This window comes from Neopelma chrysocephalum, unplaced genomic scaffold (genome assembly GCF_003984885.1).
Source record: "Neopelma chrysocephalum unplaced genomic scaffold, ASM398488v2 Primary Assembly neopelma1_23, whole genome shotgun sequence".
In the NCBI taxonomy this organism is placed as follows: domain Eukaryota; kingdom Metazoa; phylum Chordata; class Aves; order Passeriformes; family Pipridae; genus Neopelma; species Neopelma chrysocephalum.
In genome coordinates, this window is record NW_020897691.1 from 24773859 (window position 1) to 24790326 (window position 16468).

The 16468-nt window shown below is 40.7% G+C and overlaps 1 protein-coding gene and 3 non-coding genes across 5 annotated transcripts; all 4 read right to left on the reverse strand.

Annotated features, from left to right (window-relative positions):
• Nucleotides 1–7212: 7212 nt before the first annotated feature.
• Nucleotides 7213–10931, reverse strand: RPS12 (ribosomal protein S12). Of its 2 annotated transcripts, XM_027690716.1 has the most exons (6): nucleotides 10850–10931; nucleotides 10659–10710; nucleotides 10148–10264; nucleotides 8575–8677; nucleotides 8050–8151; nucleotides 7213–7299 (listed from the first exon to the last, which is right to left on the reverse strand). In XM_027690716.1, the coding sequence occupies exons 2-6, from the start codon at nucleotides 10670–10672 to the stop codon at nucleotides 7237–7239; spliced, it is 399 nt and encodes a 132-aa protein (XP_027546517.1). In that variant the 5' UTR covers nucleotides 10673–10710; nucleotides 10850–10931; the 3' UTR covers nucleotides 7213–7236. The 2 variants fall into 2 exon arrangements, with proteins under 2 accessions (XP_027546517.1, XP_027546524.1); XM_027690723.1 differs by lacking the exon at nucleotides 10659–10710 and having other exon boundaries at nucleotides 10850–10928.
• Nucleotides 7611–7745, reverse strand: LOC113972822. The gene has a single exon (XR_003536022.1). It is a non-coding gene; the product is annotated as a small nucleolar RNA SNORA33 (small nucleolar RNA).
• LOC113972805 lies at nucleotides 8222–8308 on the reverse strand. The gene has a single exon (XR_003536012.1). It is a non-coding gene; the product is annotated as a small nucleolar RNA SNORD100 (small nucleolar RNA).
• LOC113972808 lies at nucleotides 9532–9606 on the reverse strand. The gene has a single exon (XR_003536013.1). It is a non-coding gene; the product is annotated as a small nucleolar RNA SNORD101 (small nucleolar RNA).
• Nucleotides 10932–16468: the final 5537 nt, after the last annotated feature.

Below are 16468 nucleotides of genomic sequence, written 5' to 3' on the forward strand. Positions count from 1 at the left end.
CTGTGTTTCATTGACTCAGCTTCTTGCTATTCCTTGCTAATTTTGCTCTGTCCCCACATCCAATCCTCCCCCTTCACCCATCATCTAGAAGTGCTTCTTCTCTCCCACCACCTTCCTATTACATCTCAAGTCCATGAATGGAAGTACTCAAACTTCCCCTATCAAACACCTTACATTCGACAAGAGTTTTAAAAATAACTGTTGCTTTTGCTAAAGTTAAAAAAAAATAAAATAAATTTGAGACCTTCTATAAGAAACAATTTCATGTCAGAGCAAGCAAGCTTATCGAAATTCTCAACCATGTAATTACAGTATTATTACAGCTAATATTACCTACATTCACAACCATACTAGCTCAGTCAATAATAGTATGATGGATTTTATCATAACATTACGGAGATAGACCTCCAAGGGGCACTGCATTCCATCCCTGTTTCTTGGTTGCACGCCACTTTGGCTAGAAGTTTTTCTTCTCATTATAAGCACTCATACCTCATGTCCAAACAGCAGGTTTAGGGGTGTTTTCATACAATTCCAAGTAGAAGAGGCACATATATTTCTATTAATTTCAATTAATTTACATGAAAAGGACATGTAAATGGGTTTGAGGGTCAGACAGAATGATGTTCCTGTTCACAGTGATCCAAAAAGATCAAGACATGATGGTTTTAAGAGAAAATACTAAAAGCTGTCATGTTGAGTTTAAAACAACTGGTTAGACAGCCATGAGGGAAGAGTCAGAACCAGCCGAGATTTTATTTGGAGGGGTCAGCCTCTTGCAGAAACAGGAGTTGAGTTTATATGCTGTTTAAAATACAGTAGCTTGCTAAATTCCATGCATGTAAAGGCATTTCTTGTACATGTACTGACAAACAGTGTATTTCGCTGCTCTGAACAAAGCAAAGCTGAAGGGTGTTACTTGAATTTTGTCCATTTAAATAAATGGATGAAAAAGGGAATACATACCATAGCTCGTACTGACATATGAACACTTTTATATATATGGATATCTGAGGGTGTTTCATTTTTTTGTGGAGGGGTTCTACAGAATATAACCTCCATCCCCTTAAACACATACTTTTAAAACTAGAAACATTTGTTTTTTTCCCCACCCATTTGCCTTCCTAAACCTGTCCCAAGCATCTGTATTATGTTATTCAACACACTGGCTGCTAACAATACAATCAATATAAAAGGTTACTTCGGGGTCATGGCTTTTTTTCTGTCCTCAAAATACAAAGCTTATTTTAACAGGGACTTGAACTCTTTCACTGTGGAAAATGTCTCAGAACCATTCAAGTGAGAAGAAAAAAAAGCATACCAGAATTACATTTTTTTTTAGTATGAAAATAGGAAATTGCTTTAATAAACATACTTTGCGCATCCATATAAAATGAGTTTTTTCAGCTTCATAACTCACTGGTAAGGTTTTACAGGGCAGGAACTTGGCAGGCCAGGCACTAAGCTAAATGCCTATTATTTCATCACTTTTGACAAATAATATTTGGCTAATTACACATTGGTATTTTTTTTAGAACATTGACATAGAAACTCTACCTATCTACTCCAAAGATTAAAACTTACCTTACAGACACTCACCTTAGTCAGACTACAGCCAAGATGAACAGATTCCTGACACTGACTGAGTTAAAGGACTACTTGAAGGTAAACAAGTAATCAGATAAACAAAATAATAGCTAGGTTGATTTGTACATAAACATTTTACCCCTTGTAGATCTATTTTTTTACATAACTCTGCTTTGTAATAACTCTTTGTACATAACTCTGCCTAATAATGTGTCAGCAATATGAAATATTAAATATCAATAAACAGATTTTTTAAAAACAAATCAGGTATAAACAAAATTGTATCAGTTTGTAAATTTTTTCAGAAAGAATAGTTGTTACTTCCAGAAAGCACCCACATTTCATGTAATGCTGTGTTGCTCAGAGTTCTCAGTGAAGATATTTTAAATACTTTTGCATACATACTATAAAAAGTCCCCAATTGCTTTTGAATTGGAAGAGGAGGGGTAAAAAAGCTCCTAACAAAGTGATTTCCAAATCAGTTTCCGTTAGTTCATATATTATAAGTGTCATATATTATAATGACACTTTCTGAATGATGAGGAGGAAGTACAATAACCAATGGCTGAAAGTTCAGATATTTGTATAGTAATTTACTTCCATAAGAGATTATATCATAATTTAGAAGAGATCAGAATACATGAAGCAACTGATGTGTGTTTAAGGCTTCTTGTAGGGGGACTTGCATTCAAAATCAATGCCAATGCATCAAAAATTATTCAGGCATGGGGGATTGTTATACACAACAGCATAGCAACCACTCCATCTGCTCAATTTATTAGAGACTCGAAACAAACATTTGCTTGCTGACCAATGGCTGAAAAATTTTCTGTGTATTTATTTAACTCTCTAAAATCCCTGAAAAAATAATTTGCCATTACTTCTGTTTTCCTTAAGGCTAAAAAACCAAGCCAGTCACATCTGTGCTCACCTAACATCCACCATCTGGTTCAATGGCCTAACACAAATTACAAATCCTAGTGAGGCTTCACATCACAAACACATGATCTCCAAAGGAGACAAGGCTAACAACTGGATGTACATTCAGAGTTCCTTCACATTACTAGATGGGATACCTTTGCGAGGTCTCCAGGGAAGGAAGCAAATTTCAGCAAAAATGTTTGCACCAACTTCAGTAACATGGACACATGAGGAGCAGTGGCTCACAGCTAGGATATCTAGGTTTTCCAAAACAAGGAACAAAACCAGACAGGTAGAGGCAACTCTAACTATGACATTATTAAATATATTTTTTCTTCATGTGGAATTAGTTCTCACCCTCCATAAGATACTAAATGTGCTAAATAAGACTCAAAGATAATACTCTTCTCTTGGTAAAGCAGACAAAATAAACAGTCCTCTCCATAGGAATGGTTGGAGCCCACAGAAGTGCCTGTGCAGCACAGCTATTTGCTGCTAACAAGCCCTGATTCCCTGATGTTTGTGCAACTGCAAAACATATCAGCATTACAATGGGACCCGGATATGAATGAGCTGTCCTAGTAAGCAATTGCCTTCAAGTGGAGCTTGTTTTCAAAATCTATTTTTTTTAAACATCACATGGTATGTTCTTCCAGTGCTCTCTAGAAGTCTGTACTTGACACCTTCACAATGACTTACCAGCATTTCTTCAAAGCACTTCATTAGCTTTCTACTTCATGTTGAAACCTAATAATTTAGGCCTGAAAACAACAGCCTTTCCATGCAAAACCACCAAAACCTGGTATTTTAGTCCAAAAAAAAAAGTTAATTCTGCTGCTTTTGTCAACCAAAAGCCACAAAACATGCATCATTGATCAAACCATTTTGTATTTCCCCTCTTTCACAAGAAAAACCTGCAAGTGACATTAAATATGATCAGCAAGAGAAAAAGTCAGGGCCAGTCTTGGAACTCTTAACTCCAAAGTCTCTTATTTCCAGTCACATGTTTAATACTGTCTAATCAGGTCCTTTCAGGGGACGGGTGATGGGTACCTTTAGCATGATGACTACAGATGGCTGTAACTTCAAGTGTAATCCAAAGCCTACTCCTCAAAGAATCCTGCAGGATATACCAATGCATTAATAAAGTAAACTGAGTCTTAATCAGTTCTCCAGTCCTGACCCTGCATAGGTTCCAAGGTCACTTGCAGGAAACGAAACATTACACAGAAAACTCTTAGCTTGATACTTAAGCATTTTGATCAGAAAATTTGGATCTCAACACAGCAAAAATATTTAGGAAGTGTTGATTCTATTCCAACAGAATTCCGAAAAACTTTGCCATGAAAAGTTGTCATTCCCTAGTATTAATATTCATTGCTATGTAAAATCATGACATTAAAAAAAACCCACCAACCAACCCATAAACATATTCCTGAACTTTTAAAATATCATTCCACTGTAGAAAAAGAAATGTTGCCTAACAAACTTGCTTGTGACTATACTCTCCTTACTTGAATCCCTTTTCCTAAGGGCTAACCGGTCATACTTCACAGTAATTCAGAGCAAATACATAACCCAGCTACTGCTAAAGCTGCCAGTTCCAACACTATAAAGGCATTATATAAATCAAGTATAAAAACCATTTTGATAAAGATGTTGTTTTTCTCACACCACAAGTTAAAATCCTTTAATTATTTTGTAAACTTAAACAGAGTGCTGGACTCTTCTCAACTTGCTTGAAGGTTTAACATGTATGAATTTAATCACGGAATAATTTAGGTTGGAAAATATCATGGAGTTCAACTGCAAACCAGACACTGCCAAGGCCACCACTAAACCATATCTTGAAGTATCACATCATGTGTTTTTTAGCTATCTCCAGGACTGGTGATTCCACGACTTCCCTGAGCACTGTTCCAACGCCTGACCATTTGTCCTAATACCCAATCTCTTGATGTCCTAATAATCTCTTCAGCCTCCTTTTCTCCAGGCTAAAGAGTGCCAGCTCCCTCAGTGGTTCCTCCTAAGACTTGTGCTACAGACCTTTCACCAGATTTTGCCATCGTCCTTCTGACACACTCAAATACCTCAATGTTTTCCTTGTGAGGGCCCCCAAACTGAACCTTAGTAGGTTGTGAATGCTCACAGAACATCATTTCATTTACCCAGCATACCCTATTTCCACTAGTGTTATAGTTGACAGGACATCTAGTGATGATACCATATTTTTAAACAGCTTTCTCCATAAATATTGGGGGAAATGCAAAGGGAAACTACTTCAGCTATTAAATACACTGTATTTACAGCCTTTCACATCCTCCAGGTACTACCAGCCAGACACTTTCAGAATTTTTACTCAAGGTTATCACTTTTTTTTTACTCACACTTTTCAGTGATAGTTCCTTCTCCTTTCACTCCAAGATCATAATCTCAGAATTACATCTAGACATAAACATTTTTTCCTTCTTCCATCAATATCATTCCTATTTTTCCAATAGCAAATCATAAAATAGTCTCCTCTGAAATGTTAATGTGTTGGTATTAGTGCTTTACATCACAAGACATCATTAGTAGATGTAGAAGTAGGTGTCTTCTCCATTCTCCTAGGTCATTTTGTGTCAAAAAATAACAAAATGAAAAACTGTGTTTTAACCAAAAAGCTTAACATCTGGAAAAGCTGTTTGCTTGCGCAGGCTTAGAAGTTACTTCCTCAAATTTGAATATGTCTATGAATTTCATCTTTTTAAAAATCTTCACCCACTACCCTGGAGAGGCTTACTGAATTGCACATTTGTTACACTGCATCCAGAGATGCAAGAAATTCAGACTACTCCCAACTGGTAAAAAAAAAGTTCTACTTCAGTGGCATATTCAGTTAAACAATTTTCAACATCAGCAACACAGAGGCCATTAAACCCAAGTACTGAAATCCACCTTTGGATCCCAATTCCCTTTGTCAATTTAACCCTGATAAACAGACGGTCAAGGAAAGGCAAACTACAAAGCCTATTAAGACTGCCACCACCACCAGTTTCAAACAATACTTTTCTCTATAATGTAGCTACAAATGTTATAAAAATTAGAACAAATTGCATAACTATTTTGCCCAAAACTCTTAGAAGATGCACCTTAAGATAGGACAAAAGATGAAGCATGTTTTAGTGTGCTTCTATATACAAGTCACATACTCAAAATTATTTGCCAAACTCAACTGACAAAGTTTGTCAATATTTAAGTCTCTTAACTCCATTCAAAAAATACTCTCTCATTCTCAATACTGAGAAACCTTCAGTAATTTAATGAAATGAGATCTGCAACTAAGGCTCCTATCCACAGACTACCTCTGTAATTTCAACTACATATTGAACAAATCCAAATGGAAAATGTTAACATTAGTATATTTGTGTTAACTTCCCTCAATTTGCAATACTAGTTTGACATTAACTTAAAAACCACTTCATCTCCATCATGGACAATTTCACAGATAAGACTGAACATACATCAAGTTCAGCAAAAGGATATAGACCTTGCCATGAAGCAGCCTTGAACAGATGACTCCATCAAATACACCTGAAACTATTACTACAGAAACCTCTCAAACAATCAAAAGTCACCCAGATCTAGCTACTATAAAGATGTGACAGGGCCAAAACTAAGGGATACATCAAGAGCTTAAATGAGAGCAGCAAGTCCACCTGAACGCAGCAGGAGAAGATGCTTGCCTCCACACTACACGAACAACTGGGGATAACAAAAGTGGAGTTACAAACCATAACAAAAATTGAAGTTGAAGAGCCTGAGAACAGATAAACATTCCCATCTCCTCAGCCTGCAGGTACCAACCCCACATATTCACATTCATGTCTTACATTTTATCAGCATAACGAAGCTATTCCTTATGACTCCACTTAGACCTCTTCTGCAGGAAAGGTGAGACACATAAAACAACTTGCAGAAGAGATAAAAGCAAGTTAATTCCAGTCCCAAGCCCACACATCTAAAAAAAAAAAAAAATCCAACAAGTTCTGTACATCATTGAACTACTAAGGAAACCAAGACACTGAGCAAGTTAGGAGTGCAACACTGCCTCATGTGAGCAAGTGAGAGCTCTATGTGGCTACCTTGCCTACCAAGAACTACAGAATGAGATCAAGTACATGACAGTACTTGTTATAGGATGCCAAACCCCTCAATCTGCCTCCATTGAGGCAGGGGAACAGTAAAACATCTTGTGCCAACTGAGATCCCTGAATAAATTAAGATAGCATTTATGAAATTCCTGCAACATCCCAGAAGACCTGGGTAACGGTTAAGGCTGCTCTCCTCATTTGTTTCAGCAGGAGCCAAATTTTCATCACAGATGCAGCTATACTTCAGGTTTTCCGTAACAAATTAGTCAGAATTCCTGCAGAAATACTGACCTAAGCACTACCACACAAAGCTAGTAATTAACTGCCTTTATTTTTGCAACTAAAGTTGTGCAAAGTTCTCCTGGCTGGCAACCTCTGGGGTAGGAACAGGAAACAGAAGCACCCTAGAATAGGAATAGCAGGGCTCGCCACGATCTTTTTAGCCAACTGAGAGTTAACGTACTACTAAACTACACCAACACTTGCAAAGTGCTTTCATCTTCTGATGTTATACTTTGTAACTCAAAGAACTAATCCATAGACACCCAACCATTAATCACACATACACTAGTCAGGTTCAAAATTTATTTTTCATTCATTTCTTGCACTTGAAGTACTCTTCAATGACATCTTTGGCCTGAGATTCCTTGCCATAGTCCTGTAACACAAGATAACCCATTATTAACACAGACCCATTCAAAATTTTACAACCTATTTTTAAAAGGACAAATGGGATTCTGACACTTTTTCTCAAGGCATTCCAAAAATTCCACATAAGTAACCTGAAGCGATCTGTCAGCTGTTTTTCCTTTGTTCTCTAATAAAAAGACTATTCTATTTCATTCAAATATAACAACCATTGATAGGGAACTAAAAAGTCATCTTATCTGCTTAAAAGAAGTCAATTAAAACGTGTGAAACAGTTGCAAAAGTACGAAAACATACAGAGGGCATTAGTCCTTATTGTGAAGCTGTAGCCATCTCATGGGACCTCAGAGACAACAAAGTCTTCAAGGCTCGTACTGTGGCTTTACTTTACCAGTGTCATTATAAAATATGCTCCGCAAAACATTTTTGAGTTGAGCGGACACATTGAACTGGCATTTTTTTTTAAGTGAAGCTTCCTATCTTCTAGTCAGGTCCTTCCTTTTAATGCTTACTGGCAAGTGGGCATAAAGATTTTAAGGACACAACCATTAACTCACAAAATGTATATGAGTGTTTAAAATAAACATGAAAGGGAATATAAAACATGGGAGCAGCTTATGTTCACTATCAACAATATAAAGTGACCATTTATAAAAATTAATATAAGAGTTCCATTTAACAGTTCCTTATCTAAAGCAACCTTGTGTTTACTGCCTATTTTCACAAGTCAAGAAATAATCTATAATTAACATAATCTTACTTTGACAACCACACAACTGCAGCCCACTACTTTGCGAGGTTTTCCTTCTCTGTCGATCTTGCAGAGACCTACCCATTCGCCCAGCTTCTTGTTGTCATCAACCTGAGGTGCAAAGCATTGCATCACATTAGAACGTGCCATTTCTAACATAATGGGGTTCAGCCCAAAAGCTGCTGTACTGTCAGAAGCTTTGGGTAACGGATGGCTGATTTCCTCACAGGCATCAGCAGAGGGAGCCAAAGTATCATCATCGTACAGCTTGTGCCCTCATGGCAGGACTCCTCCTGTGCTCCACCCACTTGCAGCAACAATTCTATGCCTTATTATACAGGACACAAGAACTCACTTTTAAGTTTGTACTGCTTGTATGCCAATTACACAGACCTAAACAACCTCTGCTAAGAGAAATTTTGCTTAGATAAGCCATACACAGAATTATAGCACAGTGTTTTAAAGATTCAGCTCTCTACATGCTGAAACAAGCAGCATAACTGTTATAAACTTGTGTCTTAAGTTGACACTTACCTTTATTAAGTTGATCTGATGTTCTGCACAGAGTGCTTCAACTAATTTTACATATGTGGGTTCATCACAATTTGAAGCCAGAACACAGAGATGGGCTTGGCGTCTAAAAAGAATGAAAACTGACACATGTAACTTCAGACAATACTTGAAAATTCTTTATAATAAAAATCATAAGTGAGAGACTTCAGCACATGCATTTCTAGAGAATCACTTCCTAGGCTTAATTTTTGGTTTTGAGACACCATATGCTTTTGAAATACTAAATATACTTTTGACATCATGCATCACTTCTGTTTTTAATATACATAACAGGCTATTCATAGGTAGCTTTATGATCACATTTTATTCCAGTTTTGAAAGCTTTTAAAAATCCCACTAAATAAATTCTCAGCCATTGGAAAAAGGTCTAATGATTGGATAAACACAAGGTCCCATAAAGAACTGGTGTCATTGTCAGAAAGCAACCAAGTTACGAGTTGCTTTTTCTTGTTTACCACAGATTACAGTAATTTAATATTAGAATTGTAATAACTAAAAGCTTGAATTTCCACATCAAGGTGTTATAAGCTCTTCAGAACAATCTTTTCTACTTACGTTCAAAGAAGCTGTTATGACAGGGCCCCAATTCTAATTAGGATCTTTGTATACTGTGGTACAATGTTAAGATACCAAAGGGATACCTGACAACAGAGAGAGCTGAGTAGGTCTTCTATGCTTAACCTAGTGCAATGTGACCTCTACAGACAACATCGGTTTTCTCTGTGACCTTCTTTATTATGAGTGTCGCCAGAATGTCAGAAATGTTTCAAAGCAAGAACCATCACACCCAAACGTGTATAATTATCCTTTGAACACACAGCATATGAAGCTGCAGCTCTTACAAACTAGTTGTCAGTCACCTAAATTGTATTTTTCTTCCATTATTTAGCACCTTGTCTTAGAGGTTTTTGCATACAGGTTTGTCAGACAGCAGTTATCACTCATAAAACGAGTGAAGGGGTATCCGACAAACTGTGAAGTCATCACCCAAACACTGTAGCATTACCCTAGAGCACCTTCTCTTCTTAGAAGTGTGTTTCTGCATATAAACGCACGCAGGTGTGTATGTATGTGTATATATATGCATAGATACAGTGCTTCACCCTACAAAAGACCATAACTGATTACCATGGTTGGCACATAAGACAGATTTATCACTTCTGAAAACACAAGGTTCTTGAGCCCCAGGTTTTAACAGCTACACACTGCAAGCACCATTCCATTTTCTTCACAAAACCCATACACCCACATGAACACTTGATGGCACTGGGATCCCAAACAGAACCTAATACACCAGATGATGCTATTCTCAAAACACAGATGCTAAACTCGATGATTCAAGATCATAGTTAAAGACCTCAAAACAGAGATTACAAAAGACAAAAATTACTGGCAGAAAACTGTGGTCTTAATAAAGTTTTAGGCTAAACACCTGGACAAAGTGACCACTGTATGTATTCAATGTACCTCATCACAACGTACTTCACCCAGTTTTGCTCTTCACCACAGAAACAAACTGGTGACAAACACTTACTTGTCCAAGGCTTTGGCTGCTTCACGGATACCGCGAGCAAGGCCATCATGGATAAGTGCGGTCTTCAGCACTTCTTGCAGGGCGGTGTTAACATCCATTACACCTCCAGCAGTAATGCTAAAGAGAAGACAGACAATGTTCTGATCGTGCCAACCTCTTACAGCTATAAGCAAAAACTTCCCGTTCACCAGCAAGCATCCCACAATTAAAAAAAAAAAAAAACACAGAAGAAACACAAGTTGAAGAACCAAGTCAAAAGGGTAACTAAGAAACGATGAGCTAGAAAAAGACCAAGGCTCTAAGTCCTGGCGAGCAGCTGGCCGCGCTCCCTCCCGCAGCAGGGTCGCCATGCGTTACGGGCCCTGCCGGGCGGCTCCGCGTCCATCACCCGGCCCCGGCCTGCAGGGAACTCGCCGCAGCCCCGCGCCGGGGCCCGCACAGCCCCGACGCGCCGCAGAGCGAGACCCGGCGAGACGTGGCCCCTCCGCCCGCCGCCCCCGGCCCCGCTCACCCTTCCTCGGCCATGGCGCTCTCGGTGGGTGTGGTCCCCGCCCGGGTTCCTGCTGCAAATACAGACACAGGCCGCCCCGGTGAGCGGCGCCGGCCGCCCCGGGGCCCCCGCCCCGCCCGCTCCCGCCGTGATGCCCCGCGGGCCGGAGGGATCCCGCCCGGCCGGGCCCCGGCGCCACCGCGAACACTTACCCGGCACCGCCGCGCGCCGCCGCACAGAGAGGAAGAGGCGCTGCCGCAGCGCGCTCTTATAGCGCCACAGGACCCCGGCCCGCGCGCGCACGCGCGCGCGCCGGGGCTGTCCGCAGCGGTGCCTGATCGGCCGCGCACCCGCCTCGTACCCATCCACATGGAGATGTGGGGAGGTTTGAAACCAAGGACTAGGGATGTGGTTTGAAACAGGAATTAATGGATGAACGTGAACAGCTATAGGAAACAGCTGCAAATTGGCTTTGTCAATATATTTTATGGGCGATATCTGTAGTCTTATCAATACCTGACCCCAGCCTGCAGCCACAGCAGAGGTGCCTCTTCAATGAGGATTAAATAAAGTTTCACAAGAAAGTCGGTTGGCTATTTTCTAGGGAAAGAATAGTGCAAATTGAGTCTCTGAAGGAATATTATCACCTAACAGGTTCCTTAAGAAGGAATATTGTTCTTTTAATGGAAAAAATACTCAGTGCCTAAAGTATCCATTTGATTTGGGGAAGCAGCTTCCGGGGGAAAGCCAATTGCAGAAGCCGGACAGGGGCGCCTGGGCTGGGTCACATCGGCTGCTCTGGGGCAGCAAGTGCTTCTGGTGCTGCCATAGCGGTCTGGCCTCGCCTAGCACTGTCCCGCTATCGCTGGCAGCCAAGAGATGGGGAGCACGGGGAACAGGCCTTAATTCCCTGTCAGCGGGGCACAGCACTGAGCTGCAGCTCAGAAACCTCCCAAATGCGACTGTGCATCCCCATTCATGTCAGGGGCTCATACACGCCCGGGTGATCCAGCTGATGGCAAGCACAGCACGGCCACTGCATTGCAAACGTGTTCCTTGCTCGGGTGTTGTCAGTCTGACACGGGGCTTTGTCCATACCAGCTGCTTCTGACCAGACAATATGACTGTTGGTTGCTCTACCTTTGTAAAAAATACATAGTGGCAAAATATAAGAGAACTAGATAACAAATATTGACAGCCATGATTTGTGGCTAATGCAATCAAACACATTTATCACCATTGTTGTCAGTCACCTTTTCCACAATATGTTCTTCTTTGATATTCCCGGTGTTGCCAAGCAGCAGGATGTAGGCTAAATCCAGGTAGGGAGGAGACAGTGCACACAAAGCGACCCACTGGAGCAGGTCAGAGCACGGGAGGACAGAGACAGAAAATGGAAACTCCTCAGCTGGCTCATACCTGCCCCACATGCCCCCAACTCAGGCAGCACCACCTTTTGGAGCCTGCCCAGGGGAAAGGCCTTGCTGGCGGCTGTAGCTGCAGCACTCACAGGCTCCAGCTGTGAGACATAGCTAATGTCAACTCTGAGGCAGGCACCTACGTACCTTTTATATTACTGAGATCTGAAAAGGGCAGAGGCTAACCTCTGAAAAAGTACGGGAGACAGAAGTGGAGTGTGGGGGCTCCTATCTCCCTGCACTCTGAGCTACTGAGCAGGAACAGCACTGCCCACTTCTCACACTGACAGCCTCTGAGGTGCGATTGGCACCTCCAACTACTGCCGGATGTTGTTTGAAACTCTGAAGTGCAATCCCGGTTGCAACACACCAGTGGGTTTGTAACCACTGGAGTCACAACACAGGTATTCTAATTTAGCAGCTCCTGTGGGACATTTGTCCATGACTTCTTCCCTCCTTCCTCCATAAGAAATGGGAACATGTAGTTTCATTTATAGTGCTCAGAACCATTTTCCCTATATCCACCTATCACTTAATCTTCTTGTGCCCTTGAAAATCCCCAAAGACAGCTAATCTACAGAGTAGTTTTTGTACTGAGTGGAACAATAGACCATTATCTCCCCTAAGGGTCTTCAAAGGATAACAAGAAGTCCATATCCAGCCATAAGACACATCAGTATTACCAGAAAGTGCAATATACATTCAGTCCAGGAGATGGAAGTATGCACATATGGAAAATTTTGTGTTACAGCAAAAGTGATAATAACAAAGTATAATCTAACATTCTAGAAGCAGGATATTCAAAAACAGCTTTCCTAACGCAGTTGTAAGAAAACAAAGCTGTGTTGAGATAAAAGTTAGATAGTTAAAAGTGTAGAGAGGAGGTTTGCACTGGCACTGAACTCTGTGTGGAAATGTTGATATAGCATAGTAGGAGTGTATATTGTGTGTAATAATTAATGGAAGTGTGTGATCCTGATGGAAAAAGTCCACTCTGCTGCACAGTGTGTTAATGTGAGCTCAGCATCCATGTCGGTGCTCTGCACTGTTGGCACTACTCCACCTGCTCCACCTTTCAGTCCATATTCCTACAAGGAATAGCTAGTTCCTTAAGCTCTGCATTTTCCCTTAGAGTTATGTCCATTGATCCCCTGCAGTTTAAATGCTGGCATACAGCCACAGGGAGGGAATGACATGTTTAAGCCAAGGATTGCAGTCCTCTGTTAAAAGTACTTTTAGTACACTCGAAGGTGAGTGGGGTAACAAGCAGTGCTAGAAAATGAGGAGCTGCCCGATGCAGTGCAAGAGCCTGCCTAGGTTCTAGAGGGCTGAGGTGGTGTTGGTGCAGACACTGATCTGTTGTTTCACTGAGCAGCCAGCCCCAGCACAGGAACTCAGTCCCCTCATTATAAACAGCGTAACATGCTGTCTATAAACTTGGATTTGGAGAGAGGAAGACAAGCTGCTGTCACATGGCATTCAAGAATTTGGATTCTCTCCAGCCTGCTTTTCTGGGTGATCCATTTGGACTCACCATCTTTCCACATATATTTAAAAATTCTTTGGTTATTGCTACTGCCCTCTGTGTTCTCCATTCAATTCCTTGACTCCCCCTGACTATCCCCCCTATCCAGGCTGGCAGCCTTCCCCTTTTTTCCCACTATGATCAAAATAGGAACTGAAAGTGGGGACTTTTTCAGAAGACCAGTACTGCAGGATATAATGGTTTACTCTGTGTCAGTCATCCTCTTCCTGCTCCTTTTTCCTTCCTCCATTTCTCTCCTTGTCTCTTGCTGGTAACCTTTACCTTCTCCTGACAAGCAAAACCCGTATTTTCTTCAAAATGTCAGACTTCAGTGATAGTTTAAGTCCCATATTGTAAACTGTGGAGACTCAGGAACTGAGTACCTGCAGCACAGTACAGTGAGGCAGCCAGGGAGGCAGATGAAAGTATCAGGTATTGCAGACTCCAAGAGCAGTCTATGACACTGCTAAACTCTAAATGTTCTGAATTTCAGTTCAGAACAAACCTTGTGAAACTTACTCCCCTCTGACATCTTTTTCTAGAGATACAAAGCACAGGCATGTGCTATAATTAAATTTCTAATGTCACAGGGAGACCCCTGGTGGCCTAGTGGTTAGCGTGCAGGACTTTCACTGCTGCGACCACGGGTTCTAGTCCCCGGTCTCCTGGCCTGATGGAGGTCGTTAGCCCTGTGTGGCCATCCATCTATGAGAAGGACACTCTAAACAAACCTACGTCCTGAGGACCTCACTGCCATTGTCCAAGCTTGCTTGGCCCCGGCAGCTGAACCTTAGGATTAAAGGGTGGGCTCAGTTCAGAGCAGGCTGTGTCTCACCTAAAAAATCCATTGCGCAGGCTGGAAAGGTAAAAAGACCTTTCCCCAAATCTTCGTTCGCGAAGATGGGCCATTATTATTATAATGTCACGGGATAGAATTATCTCATTTTCCTTGCAGAACAAGACATGATTTCTCAGTCTTGTGGAACATCAAGCTAGAAGCCTGCTTGCAAATAACACCAGTACGCATTTCACTTACCCTTCCTAAACAATGATCTTACTTATTTCCTGGTATTTCCTGGTCATACAACAACAACAACAACAACAACAACAACAAAAGGTTCTGCATCATAAAGCTGGGAGGCCAGGCTATTTTTACCAGATTTCTTGCCCTATATCCACAGCAGTGTTGCTAACCAGCCCAGAGGGGAGAGATGTGTATTTCCAAGTGCCTCCACACATAGAAAAGAACAGGCAACCAAATGCTGTTACTGAGGAGCACAAAAAGATGTCTGTGGTCTGTGTCAAGTTTCAAGCACTTAGAGAAATTATGGAGAGACTGTCCTGGAGTCTCAGAGAGAGGACAAGCTATAGTATTTCAATACCAATTTGAAATCAAGAAAGATTCATGGTAACTGAACAAAACAATTTGTTGGTTCCATTGCCTTGGACAGATTTTGCACTAGTGGTTATCATGTCATCACATTAGAGTAATTTTAAACTATTTCCAAATAGCAGTGTGCAGCTGCTATGACTTCTGAAAAAAGAAATATTAGCATGATGCAAATACACACTAAGTATTTTCTTGATTGCAGTGCAAAAGATCTCTAATCTAAGATCTCTTCAAGGAATATGTACAAGGAATATGTATTCCCATATGTGCTAAGCATTTCAGAATGTCCTGGATGTCCATGAAGGAAGCTACCCTTAAAACAATTGTTCTTAATATGTTTTTATGTTGTGGACACAAGCACTGCATATGACTCCATGTCTAGTATTTATAGAGAGCTAGTAGTCCAAGCCTTGAATTCTACATATGATTTGGGGTCTGAAAGAAAAGATACATTTTATTAAAGTTGCTGCAGATGTGACTCAACCAGTTTCTTGTGGCAATAATGAGTAGTGCATAAGTAAACTCCATGCACACATGGGAAGTTCATAGCCCAGTTTCATTATTGGAGCCATGCTGATCACAGTACGTACTGTACACACTGACTTTGTGGAAATCTGACTTCATAGGCTTTGTTGGATTACTCATACGTAATTATTAATGAGAGGACTGAGTTTTGAAAGTAGTTGGAATCTGTGGAGTGAGAGTCTAGACTGGAAAGAGCAAGTAGTTGGAGTAAAAACTATTTCACCTCCTGAACAGAACTGACTGTTGATCTCTAGCCAAAAAAATTAAGGCTTTATTGCCTTGCCACGATTTTAATATCTCTCTCCAATTTTCTATTATTTGCTTTATTTGTATGCCATACTTTGCATATATCATGCTTTTGTTATTGTCCTTTCATGAACTTAGGATGACTCGCAAGTGCTCTTCCTTTTTTTTTATTTTTTGAGAGAGGGGTAAGGCTGCTCAAGAGGTAATATATATGAGAAGGATTTATGTTTATGTCTTTTTCTGGAGGTAGACAGAAAAAGATGAAGGTAGTTCTTATGGATTTTTCAACTTCACAGCCATTAATACATGCCACACAAAATATATTGTCCAAATAGGCTTCAGCAAAGGAACATGTTGCTGTTGTTCTTTCAGGCTGCTAAATAGCTTTTAGGTTTCCTAATCTTGTGATAAGAAAGTAGTTCTGCTTTTTTCCTGTCATGTGGGGTGTGGGATTCTAAAGTTAGGTACATGGCAACATTTGCTCTGAAATGTCTTTTTTATGCATCTTAATATTATAACTGGTGACTAGATGGAGTACTGGCCTAGTTAAAATAGCGCTTTTAAGATGTAATTACTGTTTTTTTCTCTTCAAGCAACAGGTGGTCTGTCTTTTACCACATTTGGAAGAGATCCTGAGCTCACACCCCCTCTCTCCTCACTTTCCTGCCCTGTGGATAGAAACTCGGCCCGAGTGCATTGATTATACTACCCCTCCCTCATCTCCAGC

What these genes read in the sequence shown, in the direction of transcription:
- RPS12 (XM_027690716.1), bottom strand. An exon ending in GCAGCCAAAGCCTTGGACAA is followed by an intron (nt 8,678 to 10,147) that starts GTAAGTGTTTGT and finishes CATTCTTTTTAG; the next exon opens with ACGCCAAGCCCATCTCTGTG. An exon ending in GCAGTTGTGTGGTTGTCAAA is followed by an intron (nt 7,300 to 8,049) that starts GTAAGATTATGT and finishes CTTGTGTTACAG; the next exon opens with GACTATGGCAAGGAATCTCA.